At 38.6% G+C, this 20840-nt stretch overlaps 1 protein-coding gene across 1 annotated transcript; it reads left to right on the top strand.

Moving 5' to 3' along the window:
• Positions 1-6318: 6318 nt before the first annotated feature.
• Positions 6319-6774, top strand: atoh7 (atonal bHLH transcription factor 7; the record flags this gene model as incomplete). Its single annotated transcript, XM_080782889.1, has 1 exon — positions 6319-6774. The coding sequence occupies one exon, from the start codon at positions 6319-6321 to the stop codon at positions 6772-6774; it is 456 nt and encodes a 151-aa protein (XP_080639015.1).
• Positions 6775-20840: the final 14066 nt, after the last annotated feature.

The raw sequence follows: 20840 nt of genomic DNA, 5'->3' as shown, positions 1-20840 counted from the left end.
CGTATTAAAAAAAATCACACCCGTGTGAACTGAGTGGTGCATAATACTGCTGCAGGTCCATAAATGCACACATGATGGATAGGCTTCTTTTTTAATAACTGCAATATTTGCCTGAAATACCATCTTTTAAATAATGAATGGTTCAAGTACACATAACAGTGTATGCCTACAGCTTTTTTGGGCTGAGTATGCTCAAATCATACAATGGAGAATATACTGACGTAGCAAGGAATTTATTTTATTTTATTTGCGTGGGAAGGATGGGTAGCAAGGTTTTTTTCCTACAGCAATGATGGATAGGCTTATTTTTTAATAACTTCAATATTTGCCTGAAATACCATCTTTTAAATAACGAATGGTTCAAGTACACATAACAGTGTATGCCAGTACAGCTAAACATTTGAAAACGTTGAATAGAATGTCCACACACTGGTTGAATACTTTAGAGTTTTATTTTAATTCAACTCCAAACCAAAGTAAAGTGCTGCATCACTCACATACCAAAAAGCTTATATACATATATATATATATATATATATATATATATATAAGTTCATGTTTCAGCTTCATTATATTATATATATATATATATTATATATAATATAATAAAGCTGAAACATGAACTTGTGTTTTGAAGCAGAGAGCTACTGGCTATCCCTGGATCAAACAAATTAACTTAAACCAACAATGGCATAAAGTTGTATTATTATTATGTATTCATGTAGCTTCAGTTATCTTATGGTCATCATAAGTAAACACCCTGTATGGAGACTACAGTGTAATGTTAGCCTGTAGCTGGTGCTTTGCACAGGCAGACGAGACGACAGATACTTTGCACAGTCCATGCTTTGTTGTGTTGTTGCGCGTGCCGATGGTCTCATCAAAGACAATTTTATTTTTTACTCTGTCGTATTCTGCTCATGATGCAGCAACACAAACGTCCAACATAGATAACCGTTAGCTTCTCTGTTCATGCTAACGTTAGCTTATCTCTCCCCCTTGGAGACTACAGCATAACGTCATCCCGGGGGGGGGGGGTGCTTTGCACGGGCAGACGACAGATACTTTGCACAGGTCCATGCTGTGTTGTGTTGTGCCCTGCGTCTCCTCCTTAATTATGTCTGCAAATTATTTAGTATTCGATCGAATTATTTGTGGCGGTGCCTTGCACGGGCAGACGACAGATACTTTGCACAGGTCCATGCTGTGTTGTGTTGTGCCGTGCGTGTCCTCGCGATGATGCATTCCAAAACATTTGCGCACGTGATATTTATATTTTAGACGAAAGAAAACTTTATTTTGACTTTGCGCGTGCCGATGGTCTCATCAAAGACAATTTAAATTTTTACTCGGGTCGTATTCTGAGCTTTTTTAATAGCAGATCTCCAAGCTCATGATGCAGCAACACAAACGTCCAACATAGATAAAAGTAATTACTCACATAATACTGCTGCAGGTCCATAAATAATCCCAGTGTTGTTGAAGATGCATAATAATGATTGTCGCGTGGTTTAGCGACGACTACCACAGTCGATCCACATACCACTATGACAGGAGAAAGTTGGGACTTTTGCGAAACTTTTGGACTTTTTCGATTGTGTTGCCACGGGGGTGCACGCACACACACACACACACACGGGCGCGGGTGCGTGCGCACACCACTGGTGCACGCACACACACGGGCGCGGGTGCGTGCGCACACCACTGGTGCACGCGCAGGTGCACGCGCACGCATGCGCACACCACTGAGGCTCAAAGACACAGGTACACAGGTAGGTACATGGACATTGCTGATTGTAGGAGTGGTTGCACCACTCAAAAAAAATGCACTTGGTTACTTTCACCACTGTGTTATTTAATCTCCTCCCAATTGCACACTTTTTCTTTCCTAAGGTGAAATGTTCCACAACCATTAATGCTATAATGACCATGTTATAATACAAGCTTTCCAGTGACGCTGACACCATAGTATGCACAAATGGCAAACCTTGTAAACCAATTAACCATTGCTAATCAGTCCAATTAGAGGAGAATAAAGTTCAAATAGGCATGAAATTACATTCACCTTGTGTGACCCACTTACACCCCCCAGGCTCATCTGACCAGCTGCCAGGACTTCTTGTTAGCTGATTGGATGTGTTCCAGAGTAATACTAATAATTGGCTTTTTAGACCATGCTTGACCAGAAAACAATTAAAACCATAGTATTTGGGGAAATACAGTGGTCACTAATAATGGATGCAAGTTTGATTGATAGATACTTTATTTGTCCTTGCTGAAATTCATTTACTGCCAAGCAGTCATCAGGATAGGACAGACAGATCACACAATACATTGACAATAGTATTGACAATTGACAATACATACTTCACAGCTCCTCTCTTGCAGAGAGGAAAAAAGTAAGACAATGTACTGTATGTAACAACTAGGACGGTACTGTGACATGATTACAACACAAGAAATTACTACTGTCATTGAATGGTATTCCCTTTGATGGCAGCATTATCTGTGCAGGCAATGTTTCGACTACATGCTCGTCATTGAAAGCAATGTATGCCATGAATGAATATGCTTAATCTCACAATAGATGATGTGAATGTAATGCAATTTATCAGTTACATTTATAAAGTCAAGCCATCCGTGCTCAGAATAGCCAATTCATTTTTTTCCTCCACAACTTTCTCCCAGACGGAATCATATGCCCCATGCCGTAATCTTCACTTCTCCTGTTCTCCATATCCTCCTTTCTGGATTAATTCTGATAATTGACACCATCACAACAGGCGGGTCACTCTTCTCCTGTGACATATGGCTTTATGAGCAAGTTTATTTTTTTTGTGTTGGACGTACAGTGCTCAGACAAGCCAATCACGTGAGGGATTGGGGGAAAAAAACAAGCCTCTAAGACACGACCGGTAGGACTAGGCCCATGTCTGAGTCGAGACCCTCAGACACGACAAGCAGCAGCTGGCCAACTACATCAATCTGTAATCAATGAACCAACTGGTAGATGGGATTATATGCCTAATTGCACAGCCTATGCCTGAAATGACCAGACAGCACCAGTTTGCGACCATGACCCAATATTAGGAACAGACATTATCCTGTGGTTTCTAATAGTGATTAATCATTCAGTATGCTTCTATGACCCCAAGCTTTTAGTGTCCCATTTGTCACAGCGATGCCCGGTTAAAATGTTATGTTACAGACACCAGAAAACAGAGGAAAAAGCTCACTTCTTCCTCTGCCTGTAAGACAGTGGTGTTGGAAGTACTCAGATTCTTTACTTATAAGTAAAAGTAATAATACCGTTATTATAAGTAAAAGGCCTGTATTCAAATTTCTCCTCGAGTAAATGTGTAAAAGTATTGGCATCAAAATATAAGTGCATCATTGTTTCAACACAGTCACCCCTGCAAAAATAAAACGTGCTCCAGTATTTTATTTGGTGTCACAGGTATTTTTGTTATTATATAATTTTTTCGACATTTCTCAATTATTTTGAAAATAGCAGATCTACAAGCACGCGTGCGTGTGTCCGCGTGCGTCCGTGTGTGTGTGCGCCCCCTCCATGTATGCTTTCACACTTCTTGAAGAAGTTATTCTGTCTATCTCATTTCCTCGGACCACTTGACAGATCAATTATTAATTTCACATGTGGTCCCCAGAATGCAAACCACTAATGCATGCCACATACTGTGCTTCATTACGACAACCAATTCGGTTTTAAGAAAAAGCATGGCACTGATCTTTGTATCTATGCACTTAAGGAAATTGTAAGTCAGTATAGTAGATGCAACAGTACAGTATTTATGTGTTTCCTGGATGCGTCGCAAGCCTTTGACCGTATCCATCATGGTAAACTGTTTCTAAAGCTACAAGAGCGAGGTGTCCCCTTATACCTGATAAGGATCCTGCAGTTTTGGTACTCACACCAAACCATGCAGGCTAGGTGGGGAACTAGTATATCCACACCCTTTCTAGTGTCCAATGGCGTGCGCCAGGGGGGAATTTTATCGCCTATATTATTTAATTTGTATTTAGATGACTTATCAAAACAGTTAAAAGAGTGTAAAACTGGCTGCATGGTGGGGGATCACCTTATTAATCACATGATTTATGCAGACGATTTGGTTGTACTCTCACCTTACAGTGCTGGCTTACAGCAGCTACTTAGGGTCTGTTCAAAATATGGCTTTTTATATGATATTAAGTTCAACTCTAAAAAGAGTGTTGTTATGATCAGTAGATCAAAGGGCGACCAAAAGCTCACCTTTCCCTCCTATCTGGCAGGTGAAGTCTTAGAGGTGGTAACAAAGTTTAAATACTTGGGGCACATAATCAGGGAAGATCTATGTGATGATGATGATGTGCAGCGCCAGTGCTGTAAACTTTATGGTCAAGCCAACATGCTGGCACGAAAGTTTCCTATGTGTACAGACAATGTCAAAATAGCACTTTTTAAAACCTATTGCACTCCACTATATACAGCTCACTTGTGGTGCCGATACAGCAAAGCGAAAATGAAAAAACTTCAGGTGGCATATAATGATGCCTTTCGAATATTCTTGAGACTCCCAAGATGGACCAGTGCTAGTGAAATGTTTGTGACCAGTAATGTACCCACATTTCATGCTGTACTGAGAAATTTTATGTTTAGATTCATGTGTAGACTGAGGGAATCAAATAATGTACTAATTATGGCCTTAACAGGGATCACACAGAGTGACACAGTCTTCTCCTCATGTTTCTGGAAACACTGGAGACAATGTTTATATGTTTTTAATTGACAAGGACTGCCTGGAGGGAAAATAGCCTGTTACATAGGCCATCTCTGTGTTGTTGTTTTTGTAGTTACTGTTTTTTTTACATGTTGTTTGTATATGGACCATTGTGTCTGAAATAAAGTTTTCAATCAATTAAGAACACGTACAGCACCGACAAACAATGTCCAACATGATCACACATAACACACGTAACCTACAGTAATTGGAGAGATGCTTTTGTATTGGACAAATAATTTCTGCGATCTCAAATGTTGTAGAAATATGTGTAACATCTTGTTCCATATTGTTTTAAACCACTAATCTAATCCCTTCCAGCAAAAGGCAGCTGAATGTTGTTTCAATCCCCCCCAGGTTAGGGGCCACACTTACACTTAACTTCTGTTGCCTCAGGCTAATCTCAGATTATCATTGTTATCATGAGGACAGTAGCAGGATGCTACTGTGGGAAGTGAAAGGGGTCGGTCTTCTCGATTATTATTTTTTAACAAAACGCCTGGGTTCCCGAGGCTACTCGATGACTTATGTAATTTATCAAAACCTTACTCATGTGGATTTGTGGTCAAACATTGTGTAGTTTAATTATGAAAAGAAATATGAGAAACACTACTACTACTACTATACAATGCTATTTAAATGTATTTATTTTATCGTATGTTTTGTTGTCGGTAAAATCATTATTCACAGATAAGACTTTAGCGCATTGAAAGCAAATAGTGAACGTGCAATTTGTTTTAACGAAAATATATAGATATAGAAAATATATTAAAAAAATATATAGTGCTATTTTGTTTGTTTGTTGTTCACCATTAGTGATAATTGTAATGAATGCACTCAATGCAGGTTTTATTTACAAAAATTCAGTTCAATTGGGCAACATTGAAACCATGGGAGCGACATTAGTAATCAAAGCCAGTAATTCTGTATTAGCTTAGCTTCACGTGCAGAAGAAACATGGTCAACAGCAGTAAATTGTGCTGCTGACCAGATGGTAGGCTCTGGGTGAAGCCATGACCAGATAGACCAGGCCAAGCTAATTGGAATTTCATTAAGGGTGTGTGTGTGTGTGTGTGTGTGTGTGTGTGTGTGTGTGTGTGTGTGTGTGTGTGTGTGTGTGTGTGTGTGTGTGTGTGTGTGTGCGCGCGCACAAAATGCGTGTGTGCGGCGTGCGTGAGTGGGTGTGGGTGTTTGTGAGTCTGCATGGGTGTGTTTCTGTTCCATCAGTATTGAGGACGGAGATGGCTTTGGGGAGGGGGACCCCACCTGCTACCACCTGTTCATCTGTGGGGTCTTATAAAAGCCGCTCCCCCAGTATGTCTAACATCAGAAACCCCCTGGACCCTTCTGATGCTCAGGACATCCACTATACTGGACACCGGCGAGGCTTTCTTATGGACATGAGCTCAGAAGAACCCTGAGGATAATTTGCAATCCTGAGGTTGAACTTGACAAACTATCTGCCGAAGCCTTTCTCTCACGTCTGGGTCTTTGTCACCACTCACCGCTGGAGAGCAATATTTTTGGCAAAAAAAGCATGAAGTGCCGCCGACCCAGTTGCACTGACTCTGGTTCTGAGTCTTCAGAGGCCGACTCCAAGAGTCCAGAGAAATATGAGACTGTCACACGGCGAAGGATGGCCGCCAACGCCCGTGAGAGGAAGAGGATGCAGGGCTTAAACACAGCCTTTGACTGCCTCCGCAAAGTGGTCCCTCAGTGGGGGGAGGATAAGAAGCTGTCCAAGTACGAGACCTTGCAGATGGCCCTCAGCTACATCATGGCCCTTAATCGGATCTTGACAGATTCAAGGAGGCACAACGCTCCCCACAGACAGTGGCTGGACCTGGAGTTTGACTGCAGTGTGCAGCCTGACAACTATCCTTGCCTCATGAGGTATGACTCTTCTATGGAGCAGGAGTACATTGACTCCTCATTCCCATTTCAGTTTGAGGGCCATGCGCTCCCAACGTATTCTACTGTGGCCAACTGCTAATCACACATGTCATGTGAATGACAGTATGAAAATGACACTGTGCCTACTTCATAACACAGGACTAAGTAAATACATTTGTATTGCATTTATTTGTATAATTTATCTAGTTTTTTGATGACATTGAAAAAGGTTTCTATTTTATTTTGAAACTTTTATTTTGCCTTTTGTTTTGGCTTGTAAACCCATATTGAGCAGGTTTTGTTCAAGTAGGAAATGGGGAAAATTGACTGTTTCAGTATGATATACCGTATGTACACTGTGTGGTTACTTAGTATATGACAATTAGCTTGTACTATAAACATAGGCTATGATGTATTTGAATCAAACATTTTGATATGGCCCTAAATGTGCAATTTTCATTGGATGCTGGTTAAATCATTGTCACTTTTACAACAGAAGCATTGTTAAAGTCATGTGATAACAATGATCTATTTTGTGTATAGGCTAGCCATAGCCATGAAATGTGGTTTTGTAAACTATATATATCCTTGTGTTATACATGCAGACATCTATTTTGTTTAATTGTTGTTCTTGACCTAAAATAAAAGTAATTTTATGGAAAAAAAGATTGGGTTCTTACACACTGGCATATCGGCCTCATCTAACCAATGTTAATTTTCAATCAATAATTAATTACCATATAAGTAGAATGGTGATAGGCCTATGCTATATTTTCCTCATCATGTGCAGGATTATGCTTACACAATAATGTGATTTGTTTCTATAAATCAGCATTATCAAAGTTTTTTCTTTATTTTTCCTTTTCATAAAATTTCTTAAAAATACTGATATATCTTAAATGGTGCTATATTCACACACAGTATTTAGGAAAGAACTTGGGCCCCTTCCCTACTTCCTTCACAGGTGTTACCGCTGATACTAATGAAGGCTCTAAATTGAAAATTGCGGAAATTGCTCTTCACTTATAGCTATCTATTTTCAGGTAGATTGTTTTATTTTACTCAGTCAGCCATATCACTACTCATTTTTTTTCATGAAAAAGGTCATAGCTGGGTAATCTATTTTCAGGCAAATTGTGTTTATTGTGTTTTATTTTACTCAGCCATAACAATTTATTTTCTGTTAACCAACTTGCTGGCTGGCAGGCAGGCAGACAGCTACTCATAGACAGGCAGACAGACAGACAGCTACTCATGGAGAATTGGACAGGCAGGCAATCAGACAGCTACTCATAGACAGGCAGACAGACAGCTACTCATGGAGAATTGGACAGGCAGGCAGACAGCTACTCATGGACAATTGGACAGGCAGGAAGGCAGACAGCTACTCATAGACAGACAGACAGCTACTCATGGACAATTGGACAGGCAGGAAGGCAGACAGCTACTCATAGACAGACAGACAGCTACTCATAGACAATTGGGCAGGCAGGCAGACAGCTACTCATAGACAGACAGACAGCTACTCATGGACAATTGGACAGGCAGGAAGGCAGACAGCTACTCATAGACAGACAGACAGCTACTCATAGACAATTGGGCAGGCAGGCAGACAGCTACTCATAGACAGACAGACAGCTACTCATGGACAATTGGACAGGCAGGAAGGCAGACAGCTGCTAGATGGCTGCTGGTGCTCATTTGCCTGATTGAACACCTGTTAAAGGCTGATGGTGGTGACACTCAAACAAATATCAAACAAGATGGCGGAATAAACAAACCTATAAAGGCTGATACAGACAGCCACAGACACACACGTCCTTGTGTTTATTAATATAAGCCTTTATAACCAACCAAAGGGTGAAATAATGCACGTGCGTGCGTGAGTGCATGAGTGCGTGTGTGTGTGTGTGTGTGTGTGTGTGTGTGTGTGTGTGTGTGGTGCACACAGCAGTTACATCAACAGTGGATGATCCAAAGTCCAAACACAAATCACTCTGACTAACGGACCAATGACGGACGGACTAGTTGAACAGGTGACCGGATCCAGTGGGCGGGGCTTTGGATTTAAATAGGAGCGGCCATGTTTTTTCCCAGCATGCTGTTTGGTTTGGGATCCACTTCATGCTGTCTGTGAGCAGAGCTGTTTGTTCCAAGGTAAGAAGCGTTTGTTTGAGAAACACGGTTTTATCCTTGAGCACTGTTGTTGTTTAGACATTAAGATGATTTATAGGACTGTTTATTGTTTAAACAGTATTTATAAGACTGTTGTTTATTGTGACACTAAATGGACAATGTCAGCAATGTTTGTCCTTTTATAGGACTCGTTCTTTGGCCTTGGGCCTCGATCACACAAAAAAAATTGTCTTGTCTGTTTAATGGCCGCCCCAATGCATTTCCAATGGGAGGCACATGCTTTGACCAAACATTTGTGTTTGATTTTGGGGGGCAATCAAACACAGGCAGAGCCCAGAACATATGCTTATGTGTGACTGAGGCCTTGGGCCTTGATCGCAACAAAAGCATTGTCTTGTCTGTGAAAATGGCTGATCTACAAGCTCACAATGCATTGTGAATGTGATGTGACACATTGTGAGCTTTTAGATCTGCTATTTTCAAATGGTTTTTTTCTGTTCAAAATGACCAAGTATGCAGATTGTCCCATTTGAAATGTTTAAGTACATTTTGATGCCAAAACCTTTTAACTTTGACTCAAGTTATATAATGTAGATTTTGAAGTTTAGATTTTTTTTTACCAATATCTTAAAGGGACAATTCACTTTAAAAAACTAACTTTTTGTCATTGTATTATCTACTCGGGTTTATGTGAACACTACAGACAGTTTTTAAGTTAAAATGCTAAAAAGCTAAAATGAATATTTAAATACTGAATCAAGCAACTTAAAAGCTGTCTGCAGTGTTCATATAAACCTGAGTAGACGATAAAGTGAAATATCCTTTTAATATTATATGAATTTTACAATGTATGAAATCTGGATAAAGAGTAATGTTGTTTTTATTTATGTCTTGCAGGTTAATCATGTGACCTTGGTGTCATGTGTGACCTTGGATGGGGTCATCAGGAGATGGCTGGTATTGATAATAGAGTGTCTACTCGGCTGAGCTGAAACGTATAACGGTGTCAACGAACGCTCCCTGAGATTACGAGGCGTACGGTGCTCGGGACGTATTGTGCCATACAACCTACGCGGCTCTATTAATACACCCCCCATGGTATGTACCTGGATTACATGTGGCTGTAGTAGAAACAAGGGCAGTGTCACCATTACATGTCAAGTTGACCATTCATTGTCATACATATGATTTTACATATGTTTGGGTGAAAAACCTTACTGAGGTTTTTATGTGTTTTTAGTATTTCAATGTGTCCATGATTTCATGGACACTTCCTACCCAGACTACAATTCCCATAATGCTTTGGTGCACTGCTCCTTGTGCATAGGGGAGGGCTGTCTTACTGAGACAACATGTAGTCTAGGGAGGAAGTGAGCCCATTGTCCATGACATCATGGAGCCCATGGACACTTTTGAAATACTACATATCTAAAAACGACGATTACCCACATAAAAAACCCAGGAAAGTGTTTCTTGTCTCCCAAACATCATTAAAATAAGCTCTGGTTGCAAAAGGGGTGAAGTCGCCGTTTAATGGGTTGAATCATTAAAGCTGCTATAAGCAATATGTCAAATGTAATTACTTTAAAAAAAATTGGTATTCAGACTGCCAGCAATGGGTAAAACAATATTGTCTCTGACACATCTTGGGGCCACAATCTGCATTCAAAGATGTTCCTAGCTTTGTCATTGGTCGATTTGCCTGTCTACTTCCTGATTGGTCAGTCATTTTGACCGGGTTCTTTTTTTTTCTCTGACCAATGACAAAGCTTCTAGGAATATCTTTGACTGCAGATTGTGGCCCCTAGATGTATCGCAGAGACTAAATCATGTGTTTTACTCATTGCTGAATGAAATAAAAATCATTAAAATTGACATTATTGCTTATAGGAGCTTTAATCACAATTTGTGACAATAATAAAGTAAGATATTGGTGACACAGCTTTCAGTGACTGTTATGACTTACAAAATGTCATCCTGTAGGCCGACAACTAAATAGATATATTTTTTTCTTGTCATTTCAGAACGTGAAGCTGACAAGGCGACGTCGGTATTGAAGGTACAGTGCTGTTGCCACTCCTGGGTGCTGTTGGCAGTGAAGGTTAGTAATGAACCTTTTGATTCCTGATGCTTGTGTAAGTGGGCTACATGCTACATGCTACCATACCATAGGTTGTCATTCGCACCGTGTATCGTTTCACGTAATCTGTGTATAATGCCACTCTACATCACATGCCGCAATGTGATTTATGTATTGTTTAACATAATTTACGGGTAAAGCTGTCGCGTCACGTCACATCACATTATGTATGTTCTGTTGTAGTCTTTCTGTGCTGTTTTCTGTGTCGAGTTATTAGAATTTCTATTTCCTTTCTCTTTTAATAAAAAAAAGTATTTTTTTTATTTCTCCTTGCCCATTGCCCTAGTTCTTCACTAGTGGACTGTGTGTACAAAATGTGATTTGGCGTCATGCGACTTATTTCCGGTATCATTATGGTAGCATGTAGCCTGCTTAACACTGTTTACAGCCTTCTATGCTGTAGATCTGTCCAAACTAACAGGAAGAAAATTATGGCAGATTTTCTTTGTTGGTTAGTTTGTTTTGTTTAGTGCTGATATTGAAGGTAAGTGGGTGTAGTTTATTATCTTTTGATGTCGGGCAGAAACCTTGTATCTCCATAGTTCAACCTTTTGTAAATTAATTTCCTTACTTGGTCATGCTACAGTGTCACACACTAAAGTAGCAAATAGCTGATCTACAAGCTCACGATGCAAAGATCATCCATTATTGAATATAACCTATTAGTATCGAACATGCACGGTTTCTACCCCGACCTTTCATCTTCTCTTCTATTCTTTGCTTTAATAAAGTTATTGTTTTTTCTGGTCATAGTTTTTAATCGCATTTTGCTTTATTTTTCATAAGTCATTTCTTTCTTTCCTATCTATCACTAGTTCTTCACTAGTGTATGTGGTGCGTGTGTCGGGTCGTGTCTCTCATACAGTTTCTAATCATTTGATTGGAGCTGTATCGTTTCACGTCATTTGCGTTGTGTCATTTGCTGGTAAAGCGCCATCACGTCAGTTCACATCAGATATGAACACAGGCCGGTATGTGATGTGCATTTATGTGATATTTTTATGTGATTATTTCACAAATTGCGGATAGCTCGTTGCACGCCATGCACTCTGTTCATTGCTCTTGTGTTCTAATGTCATCCTCGGTGTTGTATGTATGTGTTCTCATGTTCATAGTGTTGCTGTATTGCTGACAAATACTGGGGTCCAAAGAATGCTTCTGCCATTGCATAATTTGCACCTCGTATAATTTGTCAATCGTCCACAAATGGCATAAATTGTAATGTATATTTAAATGTGGGCAATTCTTTTGAAAACATGTAGATTTTAAAATAGAAATGTGGGACAACTGGCTAGAAAGACTGGCCACAAACCTAAGGCCAACTGCTTGGGCGGAGACCAAGAATCTTTTTGTTTTGTTCATGTTCATAAAGCGCTCAAAGTGCTTTAAGTGAGAAGTCCAGCAGCAAACCTCTAGGTCATAAGAGCATTGTTTGTGCTATATTATCAGATCCAATTTGTGAGTATAAAGCTTCATCTAAGCCCACATCACATATGAACACAGGCCCGGTATGTGATGTGTGTTTGTCTCGTATCATTTCACATTGGTGAGTAAGGCTTCATCACGTCATCCCCACATCACATGATGAATTTAGGGTTAGGGCTAGGGTTAGGTATGTGATGTGGATTGATGTGATGTATGTCTTTTATAATGTGCGAGTGAAGCTTCATCGTGTCAGTTCACATCACATTATGTGGTGTGTATTGATGTGATTTATTTATGCTGCCATTTGCAGCTAAAACTTAATTCATGCCGGTCAGTAGGCGAGGCATTGACGATGGGCCTATGACCCAAAGGTTTTCTGCTGCACTTTTCACTTTTAGCACTTTGCAGCTCTTTATGAGCACGGAAAAATAAAATATTTTCTTAGTTTATGTCTGAGGAGTTTTCCTTAGTCTTCTTCTCGATTTCAATTGTAAGACATAATCATGGCTATCATTTATAGTCCATTATGATTCAAATTATTATGAATGTGATTGCTTTTGGACCTGTAAATTACAACAAAACAAACTAAGGCACTGGTGTGGTACTACTGGTTTACCAGAATGGGGTTCAACTCCCTGCGGTGCCCTCAATTTGTTGTATTTACATGGTTCATTTTCTGCTCATTGTTGCCTTTTCAGAGATGATAACCCCCAGGTTCTTTACTGCGTTTGTACTCTCTACATTTGGGTTACAAGTCTATTTAGGGACAAGCCCGAAGGTACTCTTGGTTTTCTCTTCTCCTTCCACCAAAAATGGCAGTCCACGGTCACACTCGGCAGTCAGTTGGGGGTTGGGGGTCCATATTAGAAGTCCATGGAACTTTTTTTCAAATCCTCGTTTTTCAGTATGCCGTTTTTCATTTTGGAGGATTTGAAAAAATAGACTAATCATTCCAAGATCATGGACTATAGCCCATGGTCTCGGAATGATTTTCGTTCCATAGTGAGGCGGCATAGCTAACCTATCGTTCATTTTATGACGTAAGCGCCAAATTTGGCATAAGTTTTGACAGATATATTGGTAACGAAACTGGATATTTGGCCATCCCAAATTCTTATTCTGGTGGGTGTGGCAGCCATTTTTCAAAATGGCCACCAGCGGTTTTGTCAAATCTTCCTAAACGTCCCTCTAGCAGCTACAATATTTGCTGTAGAAGACTGAAATGTTGCATGAAGGTCATGTGCTTTCAGACCAATTGGCTAAAAGGGGTGGGGGAGATGCAATGGGAGTGGCCTATCATAAAATGTGCATAACTTCGAAGTAGACATACAAATTTTGTTTTCATTAATTTATTTTTCATAAATGATGAAAAACGGCGCGCTATAGTATGCCGTACGATATGGGCTATAGCCCATGGTCCAAAATGATGAGAAACGAGGCTAACTTTTTTTTCCAAAATTTCAAAAAACATGGGCTATAACCCATCGTTTTTGTCATTTCGTCATTTTTGTCAAATCATCAAAAATGATGAAAAACGGCGCGCTATAGTATGCCGTACGATATGGGCTATAGCCCATGGTCCAAAATGATGAGAAACGAGGCTAACTTTTTTTTTCAAAATTTCAAAAAACATGGGCTATAACCCATCGTTTTTGTCATTTCGTCATTTTTTTCAAATCTTCAAAAATGATGAAAAACGGCGCGCTATAGTATGCCGTACGATATGGGCTATAGCCCATGGTCCAAAATGATGAGAAACGAGGCTAACTTTTTTTTCCAAAATTTCAAAAACATGGGCTATAACCCATCGTTTTTGTCATTTCGTCATTTTTGTCAAATCATCAAAAATGATGAAAAACGGCGCGCTATAGTATGCCGTACGATATGGGCTATAGCCCATGGTCCAAAATGATGAGAAACGAGGCTAACTTTTTTTTTCAAAATTTCAAAAAACATGGGCTATAACCCATCGTTTTTGTCATTTCGTCATTTTTTTCAAATCTTCAAAAATGATGAAAAACGGCGCGCTATAGTATGCCGTACGATATGGGCTATAGCCCATGGTCCAAAATGATGAGAAACGAGGCTAACTTTTTTTTCAAAATTTCAAAAAACATGGGCTATAACCCATCGTTTTTGTCATTTCGTCATTTTTTTCAAATCTTCAAAAATGATGAAAAACGGCACGCTATAGTATGCCGTACGATATGGGCTATAGCCCATGGTCCAAAATGATGAGAAACGAGGCTAACTTTTTTTTCAAAATTTCAAAAAACATGGGCTATAACCCATCATTTTTGTCATTTCGTCATTTTTGTCAAATCATCAAAAATGATGAAAAACGGCGCGCTATAGTATGCCGTACGATATGGGCTATAGCCCATGGTCCAAAATGATGAGAAACGAGGCTAACTTGTTTTTTCAAAATTTCAAAAAACATGGGCTATAACCCATCGTTTTTGTCATTTCGTCATTTTTTTCAAATCTTCAAAAATGATGAAAAACGGCGCGCTATAGTATGCCGTACGATATGGGCTATAGCCCATGGTCCAAAATGATGAGAAACGAGGCTAACTTTTTTTTTCAAAATTTCAAAAAACATGGGTTATAACCCATCGTTTTTGTCATTTCGTCATTTTTGTCAAATCATCAAAAATGATGAAAAACGGCGCGCTATAGTATGCCGTACGATATGGGCTATAGCCCATGGTCCAAAATGATGAGAAACGAGGCTAACTTGTTTTTTCAAAATTTCAAAAAACATGGGCTATAACCCATCGTTTTATTTTTTCATTTTTGTCAAATCGTCAAAAATGATGAAAAACGGCGTGCTATAGTATGCCATACGATATGGGCTATAGCCCATGGTCCAAAATTATGAGAAACGAGGATAAGTTTTTTTTTCCAAAATTTCAAAAAACATGGGCTATAACCCATCGTTTTTTTATTTTTTCATTTTTGTCAAATCATCAAAAATGATGAAAAACGGCGCGCTATAGTATGCCGTACGATATAGGCTATAGCCCATGGTCCAAAATGATGAGAAACGAGGATAACTTTTTTTTCAAAAATTTCAAAAAACATGGGCTATAACCCATCGTTTTTGTCATTTCGTCATTTTTTTCAAATCTTCAAAAATGATGAAAAACGGCGCGCTATAGTATGCCGTACGATATGGGCTATAGCCCATGGTCCAAAATGATGAGAAACGAGGATAAGTTTTATTTTCCAAAATTTCAAAAAACATGGGCTATAACCCATCGTTTTTTTATTTTTTCATTTTTGTCAAATCATCAAAAATGATGAAAAACGGCGCGCTATAGTATGCCGTACGATATAGGCTATAGCCCATGGTCCAAAATGATGAGAAACGAGGATAACTTTTCTTTTTCAAAATTTCAAAAAACATGGGCTATAACCCATCGTTTTTGTTTTTTTTCATTTTTGTCAAATCATCAAAAATGATGAAAAACGGCGCGCTATAGTATGCCGTACGATATAGGCTATAGCCCATGGTCCAAAATGATGAGAAACGAGGATAACTTTTTTTTTCAAAATTTCAAAAAACATGGGCTATAACCCATCGTTTTTGTCATTTCGTCATTTTTTTCAAATCTTCAAAAATGATGAAAAACGGCGCGCTATAGTATGCCGTACGATATGGGCTATAGCCCATGGTCCAAAATGATGAGAAACGAGGATAAGTTTTATTTTCCAAAATTTCAAAAAACATGGGCTATAACCCATCGTTTTTTTATTTTTTCATTTTTGTCAAATCATCAAAAATGATGAAAAACGGCGCGCTATAGTATGCCGTACGATATAGGCTATAGCCCATGGTCCAAAATGATGAGAAACGAGGATAACTTTTCTTTTTCAAAATTTCAAAAAACATGGGCTATAGCCCATCGTTTTTTTCATTTTTTCATTTTTGTCAAATCATCCAAAATGATGAAAAACGGCGCGCTATAGTATGCCGTATGATATAGGCTATAGCCCATGGTCCAAAATGATGAGAAACGAGGATAACTTTTTTTTTCAAAATTAGACGTCTAAATGTAGACGTCTAAATGTGTACGTCTAAATGTAGACTTCTAAATGTGTACGTCTTCTCTTATGGGGGTCCCTGGCATATCTTTTCAAATGGGGGTCCACGGGCTAAGTATTGTCAATTTGGGGGTCCTTGACATGAAAAAGTTTGGGAACCACTGCTTTAAACACTTTAGCACTTTATGAACATGAACAAAATAGATGGCTCCCCCCTGGAACTCCCTCAGGTACCCCTGAGGGTCCCCGGACCCCACTTTGGGAACCACTGATATAGGCTATAGCCCATGGTCCAAAATGATGAGAAACGAGGATAACTTTTTTTTTCAAAATTTCAAAAAACATGGGCTATAACCCATCGTTTTTTTCATTTTTTCATTTTTGTCAAATCATCAAAAATGATGAAAAACGGCGCGCTATAGTATGCCGTACGATATAGGCTATAGCCCATGGTCCAAAATGATGAGAAACGAGGCTAACTTCTTTTTCCAAAAATTCAAAAAACATGGGCTATAACCCATCGTTTTTTTAATTTTTTAATTTTTGTCAAATCATCAAAAATGATGAAAAACGGCGCGCTATAGTATGCCGTACGATATAGGCTATAGCCCATGGTCCAAAATGATGAGAAACGAGGATAACTTTTTTTCCCAAAATTTCAAAAAGCATGGGCTATAACCCATCGTTTTTTTTTCATTTTTGTCAAATCATCAAAAATGATGAAAAACGGCGCGCTATAGTATGCCGTACGATATAGGCTATAGCCCATGGTCCAAAATGATGAGAAACGAGGATAACCCATCGTTTTTTTTTTTTTTTTCTTTTTTCATTTTTGTCAAATCATCAAAAATGATGAAAAACGGCGCGCTATAGTATGCCGTACGATATAGGCTATAGCCCATGGTCCAAAATGATGAGAAACGAGGATAACCTTTTTTTCAAAATTTCAAAAAACATGGGCTATACCCCATCGTTTTTGTCATTTCGTAATTTTTTTCAAATCTTCAAAAATGATGAAAAACGGCGCGCTATAGTATGCCGTACGATATGGGCTATAGCCCATGGTCCAAAAAGATGAGAAACGAGGCTAACTTTTTTTTTCAAAATTTCAAAAAACATGGGCTATAACCCATCGTTTTTGTCATTTCGTCATTTTTTTCAAATCTTCAAAAATGATGAAAAACGGCGCGCTATAGTATGCCGTACGATATGGGCTATAGCCCATGGTCCAAAATGATGAGAAACGAGGCTAACTTTTTTTTTCAAAATTTCAAAAAACATGGGATATAACCCATCGTTTTTGTCATTTCGTCATTTTTTTCAAATCTTCAAAAATGATGAAAAACGGCGCGCTATAGTATGCCGTACGATATGGGCTATAGCCCATGGTCCAAAATGATGAGAAACGAGGCTAACTTTTTTTTTCAAAATTTCAAAAAACATGGGCTATAACCCATCGTTTTTGTCATTTCGTAATTTTTTCAAATCTTTAAAAATGATGAAAAACGGCGCGCTATAGTATGCCGTACGATATGGGCTATAGCCCATGGTCCAAAATGATGAGAAACGAGGCTAACTTTTTTTTTCAAAATTTCAAAAAACATGGGATATAACCCATCGTTTTTGTCATTTCGTCATTTTTTTCAAATCTTCAAAAATGATGAAAAACGGCGCGCTATAGTATGCCGTACGATATGGGCTATAGCCCATGGTCCAAAATGATGAGAAACGAGGCTAACTTTTTTTTTCAAAATTTCAAAAAACATGGGCTATAACCCATCGTTTTTGTTTTTTTTCATTTTTGTCAAATCATCAAAAATGATGAAAAACGGCGCGCTATAGTATGCCGTACGATATGGGCTATAGCCCATGGTCCAAAATGATGAGAAACGAGGCTAACTTTTTTTTTCAAAATTTCAAAAAACATGGGCTATAACCTTTCGTTTTTGTCATTTCGTCATTTTTTTCAAATCTTCAAAAATGATGAAAAACGGCGCGCTATAGTATGCCGTACGATATGGGCTATAGCCCATGGTCCAAAATGATGAGAAACGAGGCTAACTTTTTTTTTCAAAATTTCAAAAAACATGGGCTATAACCCATCGTTTTTTTATTTTTTCATTTTTGTCAAATCATCAAAAATGATGAAAAACGGCGCGCTATAGTATGCCGTACGATATGGGCTATAGCCCATGGTCCAAAATGATGAGAAACGAGGATAACTTTTCTTTTCCAAAATTTCAAAAAACATGGGCTATAGCCCATCGTTTTTTCATTTTTTCATTTTTGTCAAATCATCAAAAATGATGAAAAACGGCGCGCTATAGTATGCCGTACGATATAGGCTATAGCCCATGGTCCAAAATGATGAGAAACGAGGATAACTTTTTTTTTCAAAATTAGACGTCTAAATGTAGACGTCTAAATGTGTACGTCTAAATGTAGACTTCTAAATGTGTACGTCTTCTCTTATGGGGGTCCCTGGCATATCTTTTCAAATGGGGGTCCACGGGCTAAGTATTGTCAATTTGGGGGTCCTTGACATGAAAAAGTTTGGGAACCACTGCTTTAAACACTTTAGCACTTTATGAACATGAACAAAATAGATGGCTCCCCCCTGGAACTCCCTCAGGTACCCCTGAGGGTCCCCGGACCCCACTTTGAGAACCACTGATATAGGCTATAGCCCATGGTCCAAAATGATGAGAAACGAGGATAACTTTTTTTTTCAAAATTTCAAAAAACATGGGCTATAACCCATCGTTTTTTTCATTTTTTCATTTTTGTCAAATCATCAAAAATGATGAAAAACGGCGCGCTATAGTATGCCGTACGATATAGGCTATAGCCCATGGTCCAAAATGATGAGAAACGAGGCTAACTTCTTTTTCCAAAAATTCAAAAAACATGGGCTATAACCCATCGTTTTTTTAATTTTTTAATTTTTGTCAAATCATCAAAAATGATGAAAAACGGCGCGCTATAGTATGCCGTACGATATAGGCTATAGCCCATGGTCCAAAATGATGAGAAACGAGGATAACTTTTTTCCCCAAAATTTCAAAAAGCATGGGCTATAACCCATCGTTTTTTTTTCATTTTTGTCAAATCATCAAAAATGATGAAAAACGGCGCGCTATAGTATGCCGTACGATATAGGCTATAGCCCATGGTCCAAAATGATGAGAAACGAGGATAACCCATCGTTTTTTGTTTTTTTTTCATTTTTGTCAAATCATCAAAAATGATGAAAAACGGCGCGCTATAGTATGCCGTACGATATAGGCTATAGCCCATGGTCCAAAATGATGAGAAACGAGGATAACCTTTTTTTTCAAAATTTCAAAAAACATGGGCTATACCCCATCGTTTTTGTCATTTCGTAATTTTTTTCAAATCTTCAAAAATGATGAAAAACGGCGCGCTATAGTATGCCGTACGATATGGGCTATAGCCCATGGTCCAAAAAGATGAGAAACGAGGCTAACTTTTTTTTTCAAAATTTCAAAAAACATGGGCTATAACCCATCGTTTTTGTCATTTCGTCATTTTTTTCAAATCTTCAAAAATGATGAAAAACGGCGCGCTATAGTATGCCGTACGATATGGGCTATAGCCCATGGTCCAAAATGATGAGAAACGAGGCTAACTTTTTTTTTCAAAATTTCAAAAAACATGGGATATAACCCATCGTTTTTGTCATTTCGTCATTTTTTTCAAATCTTCAAAAATGATGAAAAACGGCGCGCTATAGTATGCCGTACGATATGGGCTATAGCCCATGGTCCAAAATGATGAGAAACGAGGCTAACTTTTTTTTTCAAAATTTCAAAAAACATGGGCTATAACCCATCGTTTTTGTCATTTCGTAATTTTTTCAAATCTTTAAAAATGATGAAAAACGGCGCGCTATAGTATGCCGTACGATATGGGCTATAGCCCATGGTCCAAAATGATGAGAAACGAGGCTAACTTTTTTTTTCAAAATTTCAAAAAACATGGGCTATAACCTTTCGTTTTTGTCATTTCGTCATTTTTTTCAAATCTTCAAAAATGATGAAAAACGGCGCGCTATAGTATGCCGTACGATATGGGCTATAGCCCATGGTCCAAAATGATGAGAAACGAGGCTAACTTTTTTTTTCAAAATTTCAAAAAACATGGGCTATAACCCATCGTTTTTGTCATTTCGTAATTTTTTTCAAATCTTTAAAAATGATGAAAACGGCGCGCTATAGTATGCCGTACGATATGGGCTATAGCCCATGGTCCAAAATGATGAGAAACGAGGCTAACTTTTTTTTTCAAAATTTCAAAAAACATGGGATATAACCCATCGTTTTTGTCATTTCGTCATTTTTTTCAAATCTTCAAAAATGATGAAAAACGGCGCGCTATAGTATGCCGTACGATATGGG

The sequence above is a fragment of the Protomyctophum bolini genome (genome assembly GCF_963924005.1).
Source record: "Protomyctophum bolini genome assembly, chromosome: 14".
NCBI classification, from domain to species: domain Eukaryota; kingdom Metazoa; phylum Chordata; class Actinopteri; order Myctophiformes; family Myctophidae; genus Protomyctophum; species Protomyctophum bolini.
Note: the sequence above shows the minus strand (reverse complement) of the source record. Positions and strands in the feature narration are given on the sequence as shown.